Here is a 20,325-nt window from a genome sequence, read left to right as displayed (position 1 = left end):
AATGGAGTTAATGATCATATGCCTACATCATGGAGGGTCAATAAAAATCCCTGAAGAATGGGACTTAGAGAACTTCCAGGTTCGTGAAGATATCCACACACTGGGAGGATATCACACCACAACTAAGTATATTGGGACAGAAGCTCCTCTGCTTGGAACCCACTTGGACCTCACCATATGTATTTCTTTGTCTGGCTGTTCATCAGTCCCCCTCATTACATCCTTTATTCTATTATAAACTGGTAAACATGTGTTTTCCTGAGTTCTGTGAGCTGCTCTAGGAAGTACTGAACCCAAGTGGGGGGCCATGGGAATCTCCAATTTTTAGCTGAGTCAGACAGAAGTGGTGGGCAACCTGGGGACCTACTACTGCTCATCGGCATCTGAATGAGGCGCAGTCTCAGGAGGCTGAGTCCTTGGTCTGAGGGGTCTGTGCTGCCTCCGGTTGGTGTCTGAATTGAATTTTATTGTAGGACACCTCGCTGGTGTCCTAGAGGATTGCTGGTGTGGGGGGGGAAAAAGAACCCACACATCTGGAGTCAGACGTGTTATGAGTGTGGCAGTAGTGAAAGTAAAAGAGAAGCACACAGAAGAAGTGAGTTTTCTTACTCTCCCACGTGCGAAATTCATTCACCCTCCTGCAAAGTCCTCAGAGGTGTCATCCCAGTAGGGTGTTAGCTCAAAGTCCAGAATCTCCCATCTACATCAGATCCAGGGGCGGATCAGGCTTTTTGAAGGTAGTTCTTTTAGTTCAGCTCCTTGGGTGCAGCTCCTCTTGATCTGTTGATCTGTAAAATGAGCAAGACCAGGTGTTGCCCTCCAGCCTGATACAGTGGTAGCACAGGGAAAGGATGACAAGTGCAGACATTGCTACTCAAAAAGGGGGAAACGGGGGCACTGCTCCACGACAATCCTAAAATCTAGTCAGCCAGGTATTAGAGGTTCCTTGATTAGCTTTAAAGGCCTGTAAATGCTTCAGTATGTATTTGGAGAAATGAGATTAAGAAAAAAATTGTAATCCCCAAAAGAAAATAATTCCTTACTACCACTTAATTTCTAGTCAGCATTTTAAAGTATTCCTAACTGTCACATAAGTATCTTTCTAAATTATGTTTGTTTAAATCATGATTCAAAATAACATTTATGTCTCACAGTTGATATATCTAAGCCTTGAAATCTGCAATGATTTCTCATTTAATTAATTAATTATCATTTGCTTCCCAATATTGTGGATTTTGCTGCTTATACCTGCTGGTGTGATATGCCATCTTTTTCTATCCCCGTATCATCCTTCTCTGTCCTCTGCATTTACCAACAACAGATGATTGCTTGATTCGACTTAGGCTCAATCTTTTTGCAGGAAAACTTCATGAGTGGTATTATCCATTGCATCATACTAGGAGGTCCATAATATCTTATTGTCTCTTTCTGTGATACTAAAATTGATCAGTGGGTTCAGGGTATCTCAGCCAAATCCACATATTATATAAAATGCCCCCATTAGCTTTTTGCCTAATGTTTTCAGCGGCCATTGATGATTATAACTTAAATGCACTACTTCATTGGCAATTACAAAATAGTGACATTTTAAAAGAAAGACATTCTTTCACTAGCTATTTAGTTATCCTGAAATACTGATCACTTGGAATACAAGATAAATGCCTGATTTTTTCACTTTTATTTGCCAATTTTTATATAGAATGATGAGCTAGTACCCAGGGAACCTCCAAATGCAATTAATAAGGTCTTTTAAAAAGCATTAGTATTAACTTGTGATTTTTCACATATTTGATGTGTTTCAATCCACCACAGTCATTTGAATTTAATGGCCCCATTTTGCTTGTCAATGGGAAGCCTTTCGAGTTAGCACCTCTGTTCTTTTAATGTAGGCTCAGGCTGGTGCAAACCCCCTGCAGTAGAAATGGGGAGACCACTTTGATCACCTGCCTCAGCATTCGAGGCCTGTCCAGAAAGTATCCAGCCGAGCGCTCTGAAAAATGGAGACGTGTATTGAAGAGGATACAAGAAAACTGTATATAGGACAGTAACGTCTCAGCCCCTTCAAAGTAGGCACCTTGAGACACAAGTCTCCCAATTGCCCTCAGCTGAATCTCATCGATGGTCTAAAAATCTCTTCCCTTTCAAAGGTGATTTTAGTTTCAGGAAAAGCCAAAAGTCGAAGGGCATCAACTCTGGGCTGTAGGGAGGGCAAGTCCCCTGGGTGATGCACCGTTTCACCAAAAATCTCTGAACAAGATGTGACGCCTGAGCAGGCATGGTTGGGATGAAGCTGCCAATCAATAGTTACCAAGAGCTGCAGCCTTCTGAATCATCCAGCCAGTTTCAGGGAGAAATGTTTAAGCTTTCGGCAAAATTTGATGCAGATTTGTTGCTCTACTCACTCAGTTATTTTGAAGGAGACCAGGGCCACACAGTACACACGCTCACTCAATGGCGTCTACCACCCCCACTAACTAGTACAGTGAAGTCATCGCTGTTCACACATGCTCCAGTCCACTCTTCTTGGTTGCCAGGTTACATCCCATGTTGCTCAAACCGTTCTCATTTTATTAACAATGGCTGGACTTATTTCAGACAGACATCTTACATAAACCCATATTTATCAAAGGACTAGGGTAGAGATTGCTCTGGCACCCACTTTTGGGTCTATTAAAATTCCAGAACAGTCAAAAATGGTCAGGCCACCTATACAAAAGCTATACAGAGATGAGACAAAATGATTTGTAAATGTAATAGGGCTATTTGTGATGACTTATTTTATTGTACTTACACACAAAAAAGATTGTGCATTAAAATTAAAAACTGGGATCTGTAATTATCCATAGAAATGGCAGGTGACAAATCAAAAATATTTTTAAAGCGCTCTCATTTGGCTCTGATGTTCTTCTGATATTACACATTATACATCTTCCTTAATGTAGCCTGAGCTTTTTTTCTTAAAGGCATATAATCCACAAAGCTTATAACTCAAAATCGAGCGCATCTAGAAGGGATCTCAAGCTGTTTTGTACATGAAATCATCAGTGCCTAGTAAGTAGGAGCAATGAAGACGACAATCTGCAGACTACGGATGAAAATAGCATCGTTCTTATTTATTCACTGTTTATTTCTCCAACAACGGAGAGATGTAGGGGCTCTATGGCACAGCGGCTGGCATCAGAAAGGTGAGGGTAAAAGCGTCCCAAGAGGATGGAGTCAGGCTGGAGAACTTTCAAGGTCAAGCCGGGGGTTAACTCCATACTGGGGTGCGGAGAGAAAAGGAGAGCCACTGGGCGGACTAGCGGCCTTCCACTCTGGGGGGCGGGGCCAGGAAGAGCGCCACTGCGCAGACGCGGCGGCCGCGCCGGCGGAGAAGGGAGGGGGCGCGCGCTCGGCCAGGCCTCCGGGCCGGTTTCGTGGACAAGTCTTCCCACATCCTCTTCCTTTTGACAACAACGCGGGCTACCGTGGCGCTGCGGGGCGTCTCCGTGGTGGAGCTGGCGGGCCTGGCCCCGGGCCCGTTCTGCGGTATGGTCCTGGCGGACTTCGGGGCGCAGGTGGTGCGCGTGGACCGGCCCGGCGCTCCCGGCGAAGTGAGCCGCTTGTCCCGCGGCAAGCGCTCGCTGGCCGTGGACCTGAAGCAGCCGCGGGGAGTGGCCGTGGTGCGGCGCTTGTGCGCCCGGGCGGACGTGGTGCTGGAGCCCTTCCGCCACGGTGAGCCCCGGCCCTGCCCCTCCGCGGTCTCCGACTAAGGGAGGGAGCCCCACTGTTGGAGTCTGCGCACGCCACACCTTGGCCTTGTTAGCGGATGAACCTTCCGTGCCTGTCTGTCTAGACCTTGCGGTTGTACTTGACGTCCTTGGTGATTCGCCACTCGGCACGATCTTCCAGTCCTGGAATCCGAGATGACGGCTGTTGCCCTTTTTCTCCTTACGTCTCCCTCTCTCCGACTTCTTCCCAAGTGTCCCTTTTTCCTAATCGCGTATTTGTATCTGCCTCCTTTGGTTATTTGAGAACGCTATGAGAATCTAACGAAAGTCATAGGCGCTCTGCCCGGAAAACGGCAGAGAGGTACAAAGGCATTTGGCTACATTTCGGGGAGGAGGGGAGCCATCCGCGATCCAAGCTAACACTCCCTGCCTTGAATGCTGGTGTGCCTAAGCTCCGCCTTAATGTTACCTATACTGCTCCCTGGAGCCGCCTTCCCCGTTCCCGTTATTCTCACGTTTTACAGACAGGTGGTGCCCTAGTCTTGACCTGCACGCCCTCTGCGAGAGCTGTAGACTGCAGGAGTACACAGGGCCTGCGTATCTGCGACTGTCCCCCAGGCGCTGCAGCCTCCACGGGTGACCCGAACCCAGGGGGCAAGACTCCCTCCTAAAGTGGCATCTCCTGTATCATTTACCCCGGTGAATGGGACCAATATCCACCCAGTCACCTTCATCAGAAACCTGCGCTTCATCCGTAGCTACAAATCTTACTTTCACTGCACCCATTTTTCCCTCCTTTCCACCACTCGGGATTCCTTCTTTCCATGCCTTCTGCAGCCTGCCTGCCGCTGTTGTAACGACCCTTGTGAAGGTGCTGGCTGGGTCCAGCACCTCGCAGACCCGTGCCCCGACAGCTGTCGGAGTCATCTTGTTCCAGCACAAATCCAGAGCTTCGCCTGGTGTATGGGAGGAAGTCAGTAAACGTTCAGTGAATGGACTGAGTGTCTGTGAGGCACCAGGCATATTTAGATGTGTTAACTCATTTACCCTCACAGCCAGATTGCAGGATAATAATATAATTTAGGATTATATCATAATTTATCATGTCCCATTTGAAGACGAAGGAAGCTCAGATTGGTTGAATGATTTGTGCAGGGTCTTGTAATTAGGAGGGAAATAGAGGTGGGAATGCAGTTGTAACTGCCAGGTGGGAGGATTGTGGCTGCTGCTGAGGAGGAGGACCCGAATTCTTTTGTAATTATTGTCTTAGGAAGACTGCGACAGTGAACGTATCATGCAGTCTTTATTACTTTTTAATTCCAGGAGGCTGTAGGTGCCAGTTACCTGAGTTTCGTATAGTCAACATTGTACTTGCTGATGATGTAGGAGGTTGGAGGCTGTTGTAGCTAACCTTTCTTTCCTGGCTAGTTACCGAGCCTTTTTGTAAAGGCACGGATGCTTTGAAGCCTAGCTCGGACTCGGGCAGGAATCCTGCCAGAAGGAAGAGCTTCTGGGCTGATAGGGAAGATGGAATGTGTACATACCTAAGGGCATCGTGGGGTAGAAGGCGGCAGGCACGGAGGCGGGCATCAGAAAAGAAAAGGTCTGAAAAGGAAGAGCAGTTTTCAAAAGTGAATTGTTGGCCAAATAAAGACCCAGGGTAACTGTTCCGAGAGAACAAACCATTTCTAATAAATTACTATGGAGAGGATTTGAGAAACTAAAGGCACCCACGAAGGGGATGAAGTGCCCGCTATGGGGATGGAAGAGGGCTGGATGTGCCTGAAGGGAAGCGGGTGTGCTGGAAGGAAAGAGCCTTCCCAGGCAGAAGCCATGCATCCCAGAAGTGGTGGCCTCACTCTCTGGTTCTTAACCTATTACAAAACCTCCACATGTTATTACTTGAAGAGCTGTCTTTATGTTTGCCACAAAAAGGGGGGTATACCCACCCTCTGTTCATGTTCCCTTAAAAAGAAGTTACTTTTCTCTTAAGGTGTCATGGAGAAACTCCAGCTCGGCCCAGGGATTCTGCAGAAGGAGAACCCGAAGCTCATCTATGCCAGGTTGAGTGGATTTGGCCAGTCAGGACGGTTCTCCAGGGTAGCAGGCCATGACATCAACTTTTTGGCTTTGTCAGGTACGTTGAAAAAATACTTCCTCTGCACTTTTGTTTCCAGTCAAGATCTACTTAGTTACACCGATTAATTAAAAAGAACCTTTGAAGGTGACTATTTAAATCAGTAAGGAGGGTATGATTGTTTGAAAAGGGTTGGCTTGTCCTGGAGCAGTCCTCAGCTCTTTGCCCTGACTCAACGCACTCGATGGAGAGCACACTCTCACTAGTGACGCACTTACCGCGTTCGTGAGGTCGGTTTCCCAGCAAGCCCCTGCTAGGGAGCTGGGGGCGTGGCTGTAGTAGGGGTGGTTGCTCCACAGTTTGAAAATGCTGATGTAGTTTGATTCCGACACCCGTCTTCCCCCACCTTCATGGAGAATCGTTGCCCCAGTCACCACGCTAGTGGACACGGGACAGCTGTGGCTTTCAGGTCTCACTACCACGTCATCAGAATTTTTGCCAGTAAGAAACTGTTGTAGAGTGGCCTGATTCTAAAATTTAAGAACTGTGTGTTGTTGAGTAAATTGTCTCAAAATTTCCATGAGTACACATTTAAAGGTTGAGGAAAAGAGTGAATATAGAATTGGGTTTTCACGTCTATTTAAAAATTGAATTCCTTTTCTTCTGTGTTTGATTATTTTCTTGCATCTCTTTCTAAAAAGAACAGAAGTGTGTTATACTGTTGTTAAGCCATAAACTGAATTGATTACAATCTTTTTTTGTCCTGGAATCATTTTTCTCATTTTACTCAGTAAGGAAGAACTTAGAAATAAAATTCTGAAAATGTTAGGTGGAATAACGTTTTAGAAAAGAAAAAAACAAAAAACACAAGAAGGAACCTTGTTGGAGGGAAAGCCTATTTATAAATATGCTGAATATGTTTCGAATCGGGAAGGCTTTCTGTACTAGTTTTCACTTGCATCAGCAGCTAGAGACATTAGTTATTCCTCTGAGATGTTCATGTATTTATTCAAACGATACACGAAGTTTGCAGCTAGTGTGCCCTGACTTTCTTTGTAGGCGTCCTGTCAAAACTGGGTAGAAGCGGCGAGAACCCGTATGCTCCACTGAATCTCCTGGCTGACTTTGGGGGCGGCGGCCTCCTGTGTGCCCTGGGCATCGTGATGGCTCTTTTCGAGCGCACCCGCTCTGGCAAAGGGCAGGTCGTCGATGCGAGCATGGTGAGTGGTAGTGGGGGACCGCTAATCCCGCCGGTTGTTCCTAAGGACGACGTAGGGCTGCCTCAAGTCCTTTTCCAAACAAGAATCCAAGTTCCCAAAGATACCTTTGAAAACAACACACACAACTTCATATTCTTTACGTGAGTCAGAATGTCATATCTTGACCACATATTTTTGGAGTCTGTTTTCTAAAATTTGCATGACCCCCCTGATTCTTGAATTTTATTATTAATTTTCCCCAAGCTGTTTCTTGTGATTAGAATATAGTTTTCATGAAATCCTCATTCAGAACTGGGTTCAGGAAGTCTTCCTTAGCAGACAAGATTTTTTTTTTTTAATCCTCATCTGAGGACACGCTTATTGATTTTAGAGGGAGGGGCAGGGGCGGGGAGGGGGAAGAGAGGGAGAGAAACATCAATCCATTGCCTCTTGTATGCGCCCTGACCGCCCTGACCATGCCCCAACCAGGGACCAAGCCCACAACCCAGACGTGTGCCCTGACTGGGAATCGAACCTGTGACCTTTTAGTTTGCAGAACAATGCCCCAACCAACTGAGCCACACTGGCCAGGGCAGCAGAGGATTCTTAAGGATGTTAAGGTGAAATGGACCAGTCTGGACCTTCCTGCTGCACTTTGTAGGGGAGACTTGGACATCATAACCCTTTGCCTTGTGCAGGAGTTAAGTTAGGCACCTTCCCTGCGTGATTTCTTCTAATCCAATTTCATTTGGAATACATTGTTATTTTAAAGAGGAGGAAGCTGAAGCATAGAAATGTGTCCACGGTCTCACAGCTAGTTGGTAAGAGCCCAATCCAGTGCCACTACACATTTGCATCTGGACAGATCTTTGGAGGTAGGATGGGAGTCACACTTGAAGGAGATAAGACTGGAGGCCGAGATGGTTACTGGGTTACTGCCAAGAGATAAGAGCAAGCACTAAAGTAGTTAGTGGTAGAATGGGTCCGGATGTAAGGGACATTTGAGATGTTAAATAGCTGGGATTTGGCGGTGCATTGGCCGTGAGGGGAGAGGGAAGAATCAAGGATGGCTCCCTTATTGATGGCGTGGGTGACTGGTGGATGGTGTCACTGGCACCCTGGGGAGGATTACTGAAGGAAGAGGCAGTGTGACACAGTGGTCCAGAGCACAGATTCTGGTAGCCGACTTCCTCCCTCCCAGCTCTGCCATTTCCGAGCTCTGTGATCTTGGGTACGTTACTTAACCTCTCCGTGCCTCAGTTCTTTGTAAAACGGAGATAATAATAGTGTCTACCACATAGCATCGTCAGAGAACTTAGTGAGTTCAGTGAGTAAACAGTGCCTGGCACTCTGGAAGAATTTGTTGTTATTAGTATTTTTCTCAGAAGAAGAAAAAGAAGAAGAGGAATTCGGTGTCAGTGATTTCAAGTTTCACGTGCCTTTGAGATATCCAGGAGGGATACTTGAAGTTAGAGACTAGAAACAGGTTTCAGTCATTTGGGAGCCACGTGAGACTGTGGCCTACTGGGGGCAGCGGGGGTGGGGTGGGGCAGAACACCAGCATTTGAGGAGTGAGCAGGCAGGAGGGAAGCAAGTGCTGAGGAGAGCGGAGTGGGGGACAAGAGGGAGTGCTGTCAAAGCAAGAGAAAGCTCCAAGAAAAGGAATGGTCAAGGGTCATATGTTGGTGGTGACCTCAAGAGTTTTAAAACTGAAAGTCCTCTAATTGGATTTGTTGTCGGGGACCCTTTGAAAGCTGTTTGCTGCCAGAATCCCTCATCTCTGCAGCCTTGGCTTGCACTTCGCCCTCTCAGGCTAATCACTGGCAGCCTGGTACTGCTTCTGTGCCTTGTGATTCTGCCCTCTGGGTCCATCTCACATTGCCCTTTGTGTCCACTGACCTTCTGTCTCAGCTCCTCGCCCAGTCCCAGCATGCACTGGTAGCCACGGCAGTGCCAACTCCACTTACGACCAGGCAGGTGCAAGGCTAGGTGCTTTACGTCTGCCTCCCCTCCCGGTGCGCAGGCTGCCTGGAGAAGGCGTGTGCACTCTCATCTGGCGTTTGAAGACTTTCAGACTTGGGAGGATAACTGAAAAGTCTCCGTGGTCGGAAGCACTGCACTCTGGCAGGTTGACGCTGCAGCCCATGCTTTCAGTTACTGGCCTCTACTGCCCTCTACTGGTCCCTGTTATCAAAAGGACTTTTCTAAAGACAAACATGGGCCTTCGGAGTTTTGAGGAGAATTTAAGGCTAAGTACTTGCTTAGTAATAATTTGCTAATGGCATGCAATTGCTTATTTGTAGTCAAATATCAGTTAAATATAATTGCTACTTTCATCAGACTGTGTCTAACCAAAGTTCATGATGGTGAGGAAGATGGTCAGGTTTTAGTGCATGTGAGAATGGTGTGAGCTTTATTTGGGGCTTACGTTTGCATTAGGGGACAGTGAGTGTGGGGTAATTTCTCAAGGCCAGATGGTTCGGTCGAGCATCATATTCATTACTTCCCCCACCCCTGCGAACACATGTGATATAAATAGCTTGTAGAAGCTCAGTACCTTATTGTTTTAGGCCAGTGGTTTCCCGATGTTTTTAGCAGTAGCATCCTGTGATGGCCAGGCGTTGTCTCTTCACGGTGCTGTTTCCCTGGAAACTGTGGAGTTAGGATAACTGGAGGACGAGGGGTCTGAGTTGCTGCATTTATCCTTGGTCTGGGGGCGTGCACCTGGCCTGGGGCTGTGCGTTGGCCTGCGGCCTTTGGTCTATTCTACACCATGAGGCCAGCGTGAAAGGCCGGGGGATTGAGGCTGCAGTTTGCCCGTGTTACATGTCGCCACAAATACTGCGTGGGGGTGAGGGGGCAAGGGAGCCATGTGCCCGGGGAGCCTGGCGATCGGAGAGGATCGTACCTGCTGTGACTCTTGTCCTGTACCCTCCCACAGCGCTAAGGAACAGTGGGGTTAGACTAGAGGCTGTGTGTGCCCTGAGTGGACCAGACTGGACCCTAGCTCCATTGGTGCATCTTTTTTCAACAGATGCATCAGTACATCTAGTGTGTAAGAGATTATATATGTGAGTGTATTGTATATAATTGTGTATATCATCATATGTATGTACACACATATGTATAAAATGTGGATGCTTGCTAAGATCTGTGTAACACAGATTGAAAAATTTGCATTGCCATAGGCTACTTAAGCAAACCCCACTATTTTGGTGATGTCAAACATCAGAGCCATAAATTCAGGTGTGCATGAGATTTCAAGTTAAAAAGGAAAACTAGGGTGCATCCAAAGTGATAATTTGCATTTGTTTCACAGCTAGTGTGAGAAATTCCGCACTCACAGTTGGAATGGCCCCTCCATTGGTAACTTCCTGAGACAGGATGCTTTGATGTCTTTCTTCCTGGGGAGCTGGAATCACTGGGATGTAAAAGCCTTAAGGATAGGCAAGCAGTCTTCTCAGCGGCCCAGGGCGTGAAGCCTTGTGGTACTCATAGCTGCGGATGTGAATCCGTTTTGCTGACTTCAGGACCCTGTGGGAAGTTGGCATTCCCAAACTGGTTTGTCTGGACGTAGAACACCCCATACGCATGCCACCCACATTGTTATGTGTACAGGCATACCCTGGAGGAGTTGCGGGCTTGGTTCTCGGCCACGGCAGTAAAGTGGGTATTGTAACCGAGTCACATGAATTCTTTGGCTTCCCGGTCATGTAAAAGTTACGTTTACAGTGTACTGTAATCTATTAAGTGTGCAATAATAGCATTATGTCTAAACAACAGTGTACACACTTTAACATTTTGGTTAAAAAATACTTTATTGCTGAAAATGCTAACCATCCTCTGAGCTTGTTGGAAACATGGTAGCAGTAGACTCGTTCGACTCAGGGTTGCCACGAACCTTCGGTTTATAAGAACCACAGCATCTGTGAAGCGCAGTAGAGTGAGGTATGCCTGCATTTTGATACTTTCTAGTGATCGTTGAAGTTGAGATACAATAAATATTTAAATACAGTTTTCTTGCGCTTGGAGTCAGACTAGAGTGAGCTAAATTTTCCTGTAATGTGATAAACCTTCCAAATGAGATATGCTTCATGTCTGCGTGTGTGTGTTCATAGAGATTGAGACCAGAAGATGGACTTTTAAAAGCCTTTTGCTTTATTTTTAGCTTTTTATCTGGACAGTTTTTAACACACAAAAGTTGAGAGGGTATACTGTAGATGGACTTCCTACTCTGATGTACTTCAGAAATTATCAACATTTTGCCAGTCTTATTTGAAAGGAAGAACAAAAGTAATACCTTGTAGTTTTCTAAACAGTATTTTCTGAACTAAATAGTGTAGACACCCACTATACCAAAAACCTGCACTAATTTAGTTTCTCAAAATATCAAAGAAGTTGTATAATTAGGTATAATCTTCCTATACTCTTAACATAAACAGTTTTGCACAACCATTAAAAAAAAAACCTAAGTAGAAAGTAACCATGCTTTTACAGTTTAATGATCTGGATTTATATTCTGTTTCATTAAAGGTGGAAGGAGCAGCATATCTGAGTTCTTTTTTGTGGAAAACCAGTAAAGTGGGACTGTGGGCGCAACCCCGAGGAGAGAACATGCTAGACGGCGGAGCCCCCTTCTATGGGACTTACCGGACGGCAGACGGGGGGTTCATGGCTGTCGGAGCCCTAGAACCCCAGTTTTACAAGCTGCTGATCAAAGGTAAGGAGCGTTCACACCCCTCCCTGACCGCCCCCTCCTTTTCTGTGGTTGTTCTTTAGCCTCTATTTTGGGGCATTTTGAGATTCATGATGTCATTTATTCCATATCCACTTTATAAGTAACCTCATTATAGCCATCATTACATTATGGAATATTTCCCCCATCTTTTCAATTGACAGGTAATTTTACAGTTCTGGGAAATAACTCAGGATTTTAAAGAATTGATAATCTCTTTTGGGGGAGTTCAGGGTTTTTATTATATTTCACACTCCGAGGCACTGGATATTTATCTTGCCCTTGTGTGCGGTTACCCCGTTCTTCCCTACAAGTGACGGCGTGTTCATCCTGTTCTTTGGTAGACGCCCCTCATGACACTTCAGTGTCAGGTGTCAGCAGGGCACAGCGAGACTTTGGTGAATGCGACTGTGTTGGACTATGATGCTGGACTATGATGCTGAATGCTTCTGTAGTTTACCTTTCCGCAGATTTTTGTCTTGTTGGCACGCTACCTGAAGTTAGCAAGAAGATCTCCTGTCCCTCTTCCCTAATTAAGTAATTGAACTGAAGTTATTTTGTTCTGTGAAATGTTTGAATGTAAAGTTCACTTTACAGGTAATTTCGTATCTAAGAAGTTCTAGAAGATACTCTGAAGTGCTGTGACAAACTGATCACAGCGCACTTATGTTTCAACTTTAAATCAACTTTAAAAAACAGTTTCACTGTTGGGTATGGTAGCTTTCCAGGTGCAGTGTATTATTCAAAGTCATTTGCATATAGCTGAAATGAATGTTATTGCAAGCATCAGAGAGTGTCTTATGGTCAACTGTGTTAACTTCACCAACTTAAATATAGTTGGAAAAACTGTAGAACAGAATGGTTTATGTGGATCACAAGCCTTTTTTGTCCAGAAATTAAAACCAAGGGTAGAAAGGGTTAGTTCAGAATTCTGGACAGGACAATGCTGTACAAAGGGCTGAACGGTGGGAAGAAAACTTCTGCAACGGTGGTGGGTGGCCTTGGAAAGCAGCAGGGACAGAGCATGGTGGGGTTTGCACCTTGTTCACTTAATGCATCATCTATGGAGAATTTAAATATAATGCAAATTGACCAAACTTCAGCCAGCTTTTTAATATCACCATGCACGGGCACTTCTAAGCAAGAGTGATAAAACATACTCACTGAAAAAAAAATGTGTTGCTTTCAGTTCTAAACAATTGCTGCAATTATTGTTGAGTTCTAATAAATGTTAGCATGATTAGCACTTTTTAAAATACTTATCCTTTAGTAAACTTTGCACAGAGGTTGTTCAGGGTACTCCCAATTATACTGTCTCACCCCAGTGTTGTCTTTGAAGAGTTTTACAGTTTCAGGGCTCACATCTAGGTCTCTGATCCACTTTGAGTTTTAATTTTTGGAAATGAGGTAAGGCAGGGATCCAGCTTTGTTCTTTTGCATATGGCCATCCAGTTCTCCCAGCACCATTTGCTGAAAAGACTGCTTTCTCCAGTGAGTAGTCTTTGCATCCTCATTAAAAATCAGTTGGCCACAAATGTAAGGGTTTACGTGTGGGCTCTCATTTCTGTTTCGCTGACCCATGTGGTCATCCTTGTGCCAGCACCACACTGTCTGGATTACTGTTGCCTGTAGGAAGTTTGAAATCAGGAAGTGTGCGTCTTCCAATGCTGTCCTTTTTCAAGTTGTTTTGGCTGCTCAGGGTCCCTTTCATTCTCATACGACTTTTAGGATCAGCCTGCTAATTACTATGAAAAAAGTGAGCTGGGATTTTGATAGGGGTTGTTTTGAGTCAGTACATCCATCTGGGGAATATTGGCATCTTAACAATATTAAGCCTTACGAGCCCTGAATACGGCATGCTTTTCATTAATTTAGGTCTTTCAGTGATGCTTTGTAGTTTTCAATACACAAGGCCTGAGCCACTGTGGTTAACTTTATTATGAAGAATTTCATTCTTCTTGATACTATTGTAAAGATAACATTTTTCAGATCATTCATATAGAAATACATGGTATGTACTGACTTTTGTATTTGACCTTGTTTCCTGTGACCTCATAGGGCTTGTTTATTAGTTCTAGGTGTGGACCTCTTTGAGTTTGTCTTCCTCGACTTCCTTGAGATTCTTGGATGCACAATTAATGTTTTTCTGTCAAATTTGGGAAATTTTAGACATTATTTCTTCAAGGATTTTTTCTTGCCTTTTCTCTCTCTTCTGCTCTGAGATTCCTTAATGCCTATGTTGATATTTATGATGGTGTACCACAGGTCTCTAAGGCTTTGTTTATTTGCCTCTATTATTTTCTTTCTGTTTTTCAGTCTGGGTAAACTCAGTTTACCTCTCTTCAAGCTTACTGATTCCTTCTTCTGTCAGTTTATGTCTGCCATTGACCCTCTCTAATGAAGTTTTCATTTGGTATTGAACTCTTCAGCTTCAGAATTTCTATTTGGCTTGTTTTTAAGAATAATTTCTATCTCTTTATTGATATTCTTTATTTGGTGAAAGACTGTTCTCATGCTTTTCCTTAATTCTTTAGGGATGGTTTCCTTTAGTGCCTTGAAAATATTCAAAGTTGATGGTTGAAAGTCTTTGTTTAGTAAATCCAACATCTGGCTTCCTCAGGGACAGTTTGTATTCATTGATATATATTTTTTTCTTTCTTTTTTTTTTTTTTACTGTGTATGCACCATGCTTTCCTTCCTTTTTGCATGCTTCACAATTTTTTGTTGTAACTGGATATTTTAAATAATGTGATGTGGCAACTCTGGATATCAGATCTCTCCTTTTCCTTCCCCAATCCTGCATTTGTAGTTACTGCTGTTGGTTTATTTAATGACTTTTCTGGACTAAATCTTTATTTTTTTAGCATGTACAGCCACTTATGTCTGCTTGGTTAGCTTAGTGTCAGCTAGTGATTAGACAGACACCCTTAAGTGCCTTGGACCAACAAATCAACTTTCCTTTTCTGAGGAACTCTGCGCCTTCACCTTTTATTTGTTCAGAGACTCAAGGTCAGCCAGAGGTGAAAGATTAGTACCTTCTCCTGTCTCTCCTGGGCATGCTCACTGCCCTGGGCATCTGCATGGATTCTGAACTCTCAGGAATATGTTGGAGCTTTTTAAAGTGCCCTGTGGACATCCTATTCTGCACTCTTTTTTTAAAGTTTTTTTTATCAGCTTTATGTTACTCTCAACAAGTAGTGCCATCTCAGATAGCTATGATGTTAAACAGTTGACACTGATAAATATATATTTTGACAGATGTTCTGGGAACAGGGCTGTTGTGAGTGAGATCAGATAAAGACAGCCCTGCGAATGGAGCCTGTCAGGGAGCCTCCAGACAGGCTAAACAGTGAGATGGGATTTGGGGGGAGCTCCAAATTCACTCTGCCCCCTTCATGCTGGAGAGAAAAGTCTGTGTGCCCCACTGGCGACGGGATGACTGATAACTTTCTGTCCTGTTTGCTGTAAGAACAATTTGCAATGAGTCTTTGATCACTTTACAAGTTTTTGTTCCTAGTCCACAGCAGTGTTTTTAAGAGGGCAATGGATTAAATATCCCTGCCCTCCCAGAGCTCTTTAATTTGATAAAATCCAGAGAAATTAATGTTATTTATAAAATTGCAATCTTGAACTTAATCCTTTATCATTAGGCTTCTTCTTTGAAAATTGAAGGGGACACATGTAAATTGTGTAAATTTTATCGTTTGTAGGGTTTGGGAGCATTATATGCGATGTAAGGTTGTTGTAAATCAACATGACAGATAATAGCATCACAAGGAAACTTCTGTCTGAAAACCTATTCAGAGCGAAGAAATAGATTTCTGCAGACTAGACCATTAAAAGTAGACTACTTTTGATGAAGTGTAAGTAATAAAATCTTGGCGTGGAAAGTCTGTTCGGATTTTTGCTACCCCTACTACCTCTGTCCTCTGCAGCCTTTGGCTCCAGCTGCAAGCTGAGTTTGAATTTCTTCTTTTTACGCCTTTGAGAAGTCCTTATGGAACATCCTACTGGGGACAGTAAGCTTAAAACTCATTTTCACTGATTATAATCATTCCATCCAAAGCATAATAATTTAAGGAATTGTGTTTTTCCTCTCAGGACTTGGGCTAAAGTCTGAGGAACTTCCCGATCAGATGAGCATGACCGATTGGCCAGAAATGAAGAAGAAGTTTGCAGATATATTTGCAAAGAAGACAAAGGCAGAGTGGTGTCAGATCTTCGACGGCACAGATGCGTGCGTGACTCCGGTTCTGACTTTTGACGAGGTTTCCCATCATGACCATAACAAGGAGCGGGGCTCATTTATCACTGACGCGGAGCAGGGTGTGAGTCCCCGCCCTGCACCTCTGCTGTCGAACACCCCAGCCATCCCTTCGTTTGGAAGGGATCCTTTTGTAGGAGAACATACTGAAGAGATACTTAAAGAATTTGGGTTCAGCCAGGAAGAGATTAATCAGCTTCACTCAGATAAAGTTATTGAAAGTAATAAGCTGAGAGCTAATCTCTAAAGTCCAGGCCCCGCAGCTCAGTGAATTCGAATATTACAGTGTGGAACGATTCATACAAACGTATGCATGGAAACAAGAAAGAGCAGGATCACAGCATTTCCAGCTCTTCTAATCCAGAAACAAGAAAGAAGAAACCAATAACCATCACCTTCTGAAACGGTTAACATTAGGGCTTTTGATTTAGGAATGTTTTTCGTGTACCTGTACTAAATTGTGGCATTTTTTCTGCCTTCCATTTACTTGAGAGATTACATTTGTTGATATTAAAACACTTATATACTTATACTTTTAAATGAATTAATATAATGCTGTTTATTAAATAAATCCCCCGCCAAAGTTTACTTGTGAGCTTTTAAGTCTGAAAAGCTATCAAGAAAGTCCTGAAAGTAGCAGTTAGGTAGTGTTTTTTGACTCGTTAAAATATTTTTGGCTCTACTGTTTACCAAAATGAACATCCTTAGATAGAAAAGTCTGATCCTTTTAGTTTGATTAAGGAAATTATTCAGCCAGTGCCTCTGAATTAGAACTTTAGAAGATGTCCCTGAAGCTTCCTTCAGATAACTCCCACCCCTCCATGCAGACCCCTCCGTGGAGAGCCCGGTTCCTCTGTGCAGCTGTGGGCTAGCATCGCCCAGACGGTCCCGTGTCCCGTGCACTGCACTGTCATCCATGCCATAGGCCTGTAGACGCTTCCTCGTTTCCAGTTTCCATCCCCGTCATGCCTCCCTCTGCCCCCAGTAGGCCCTGGCTTACGACTCACTCCACTTAGGCCACTGCCCCAATGTCACCTTACGGGGAGCCCTTTCCTGACCCCCGTCTGGAATAGCAGCCACCTTATCGCTCGCTGTCCCCTCACCAGTTTTATTTTTCTTCACACCGCATACCACTACTGACACACTAACCGCAGCCCTCATTCCCTCTTAACGGGTGCATGCTGGAGTGTGGAAGCTGTGTAACGGACTTGGTAGGCTTTGTCCGCCGCTCAGTCCCCAGTTCCTAGAGTTGTGCCAAGCCCATAGTGAGCACTTTGGGAATGTTGACTGAAGGAGTGAAACTCAGCAGTGACGCTTTCTCAGTTCCACCTCCCTAGCTGAGTTTTTTTTTCAGTGAGAATGTTTTGCCGCTATCATATGGCAGTGCCAGTGCATGGTGAAATTAAAAAGCTGGCTGAAGTTTGGTCAATTTACATTATATTTAAATTCTCCATAGATGATGCATTCAATTAACAAGGTGCAAACTCCATGTGCTCTGTCCCTGCTCTTCGTCCCTCCACCCATCTCTCATTCGTTCGGGCCCCTCTTACTGCTCCCTGGCCTGCTGCTCAGCTTCTCTTTGACTTTGACCTCCAGTGTCATCTCCTTCATTTTTTTTCATTGTGTTTTTGACACCATACTGGTCTTTTTCAGTCCTGTAAAATTCTTAGTACTTTTTTCCCCTATACAATAAAATGTTAACTCATTTATATAGCATTTCAACCCTTTATTTGGTGGGGGGTTTTTTTGTTTGTTTTTTGGTTACTGTAATATACATGGTCACAGGCTAAATAATATATGCATTTTATTTTTATTTTTATTTTTTAATTTTTATTGTTATTCAGTTACAGTTATCTGCATTTTTTTTCCCATCCCTCCACCCCACCCCAGCCAAACCCACCTCCATCCCCCGCCTCCACCCTCCCCCTTGGTTTTGTCCAGCTGTCCTTTATAGTAGTTCCTGTAAACCCCTCTTCCCACTACCCCCTCCCCTCTGGCTATTGTTAGAGTGTTCATAACTTCAATGTCTCTTCAACCCTTTATTTGTAACAAGGCTTCTACCTAGCTGCCCAGGCCCATCCCCACCCCTCTTCTCCCCAGCACTTTATATCCGACTGCCTAAAGTTTCTAAATACACTGTGCTCTTTCTTGCTTCCATTCTTTCCCATATGCTGCAACATTTTCTAGGACTAACAGTGCTCCTGACCCATTTTGCTCCAGCAGACTGATCTAGCAAACCCAGACTTGGTTCAAACACAGTCTTCTTTGTGAAACTTCCCTCCTTTCCCAGCCCTAGGGTGGTTCTGTACAGCGATGATGAACTTGGAGCAGAAAGGCCTTGGTTCACATCTCACTCTGTCATCGTGACATCCAAGGCAATGCCGTGATGTGCCCGGGACATCCTGGGTGCCGGGTGTTGGCTCCTCGCCGTAGGCACTCTTGCTATGTTCCAATGCACCTTGCACGTATCTCCAAGGATAGCAGTTGTTTTTAGTGTAGTTTACGCAACTCTTCACTAGACCACAAACTCCTGGCACACAGAAGAGTCATCTGGAGATGCTGTTAAAGCACGGACTCCTAGACCCCGTCTGTAGAGGCTCTGCTGTAGTGGGTCTAGGGTGGGACCCCATAATTTGCATTTTTACCAGACTTGATTCTAATGCTTCCAGTTCAAAAGTCACACTTTGAGTAGCACTGTTCTAATGGATAGCAACCAAATCCTTTTATCTTTTTAATGTCAGAAGAGGTGCTAATAATCTGTTGAATAGATTGGTGATGAAAAGGATAAGAACAAGTTGGCAAAAAATCTATAAATAGAGGGACTAGCTTAGAGTATTAATTTCTGTGATTAATTAACTCGATGCAAAATGTTTGAATGAAAAATTGGTTTTTGTAGCGTGTGAGCTTTAATGAATAAAAGCATATAAATAAGGTCACTAGCTTTTGTTCGTCACCCATACTTTTTTTCTGGAGTGTAAGACCTTGTGCAGAAAGTGCTACACTTTCTCTCTTTTTAGTAATCTTTTGGCAAACTGTAGGTTTAGAAATAGCCAAGGGTGCAGGTAAGGAGATGGAAACTCTAGTGAAAGAAAAATTATGTTGTTTTTTCACTTAATTTTTAAAACTTAGGTTTATTGGGTAACACTGGTTAATAATATTATAAACAGTCAGGTGTGCTCGTATTGGACACCTGTGTACTCTGCAGCACGCTCCCCACCCAAAGTCCAGTTTCCTCCCATGACCCTGTGTCTGACCCCCTTTGCCCACCACACCCTCTTCCCTCACCGTCTCCCCTCCAGTAACTACCATCCTGTCATCTGACTCTGAGTGTGTTTTTGTTTTATCTGTTTTTTACTTTTTGTTTCATATACCACATATGAGTGAAATCACATGGTGTTTGTCCTTTTCCATGTAAATTATTCTACTTAGCATAATACTCTCAAGAGCCCTCCATGTTGTCGCAAATGCTAATATTCCATTGTATGTACGCACCACCTCCTCTTTCTCTAACCATCCCTCACAGACACGTAGGTTGTTTCCCTGGCTTGGCTGTTGTAAATAATGATGCAGTGAATATAGGGTCACATATATCTTTACAAGTCAGTGTTTTCATATTTTGGGGGTAAATATAGAAGAGGAATTACGGGGCCGTATGATACTACTTTTTGAGAAGCCTTTACACTGGTTTTCATAGTGGCTGCACTAATTTACATTCCCAAAGTAGGAGATATATACTTGAATGCATAGGGGTTATGTCCTTGAATGTATGATTCAGGATGCATTTACTTCTCTTTTGATCCTGCAGTGCAGGAAGTGATGGGGTGCTCCAGACTGTATGGTAATAAATAAAACCAGGCATGCGGAGCAAGGCGACTGTTTGCGTCAAGGCCTCTTGCCTCCGGGTTTCTGTCTTGTGTCTAAGCACATTGCAGGCTTCAGTCACAGTTACACCGGAGTAGTTTATAATTTGCAACATACTTTTACTTACATCAAATAAGGATGCCTTGGACTGCAAGTAACTAAATCCATAACCAGAAAGAAATGTTTTGAGTCACATACCTGGAACCCAGAAGTGAGTTTTTGGGCTGTGTGGATCCAGTCCCTTGGGCCCTGTCTGCACTGTCCCGGCTCTGCTTTGTCCTCAGCACCCTCCACGGGGTTGCCATATCAGCCTGGGAAGCGAGCTCTGGATCCCAGAGCCACACAGCAACGTCCAGAAGAGGAGAGGGAGCCCTTGCGGATCTTATCTCTTGTCTCCTTAGTGGGAGCTAAGTCACAAGCCAGCCCTACACCAGTCTTTGTCAGAGAAGGTAAGGGTATCCTTAGATAAAACCAGCCAT

General features: G+C 44.3%; 1 protein-coding gene across 2 annotated transcripts; it reads left to right on the top strand.

Moving 5' to 3' along the window:
- Nucleotides 1–3,093: 3,093 nt before the first annotated feature.
- AMACR (alpha-methylacyl-CoA racemase) lies at nucleotides 3,094–17,694 on the top strand. 2 transcript variants are annotated; one of them, XM_045186369.3, is made up of 5 exons: nucleotides 3,094–3,528; nucleotides 5,704–5,847; nucleotides 6,847–7,007; nucleotides 11,520–11,706; nucleotides 15,823–17,694. In XM_045186369.3, the coding sequence occupies exons 2-5, from the start codon at nucleotides 5,709–5,711 to the stop codon at nucleotides 16,230–16,232; spliced, it is 897 nt and encodes a 298-aa protein (XP_045042304.2). In that variant the 5' UTR covers nucleotides 3,094–3,528; nucleotides 5,704–5,708; the 3' UTR covers nucleotides 16,233–17,694. The 2 variants fall into 2 exon arrangements, with proteins under 2 accessions (XP_045042304.2, XP_045042303.2); XM_045186368.3 differs by having other exon boundaries at nucleotides 3,099–3,714.
- The last annotated feature ends 2,631 nt before the right edge of the window (nucleotides 17,695–20,325 follow it).

The sequence above is a fragment of the Desmodus rotundus genome, chromosome 1, assembly GCF_022682495.2.
Source record: "Desmodus rotundus isolate HL8 chromosome 1, HLdesRot8A.1, whole genome shotgun sequence".
Lineage (NCBI taxonomy): Eukaryota > Metazoa > Chordata > Mammalia > Chiroptera > Phyllostomidae > Desmodus > Desmodus rotundus.
This window is presented reverse-complemented; position numbering and strand designations above follow the sequence as displayed.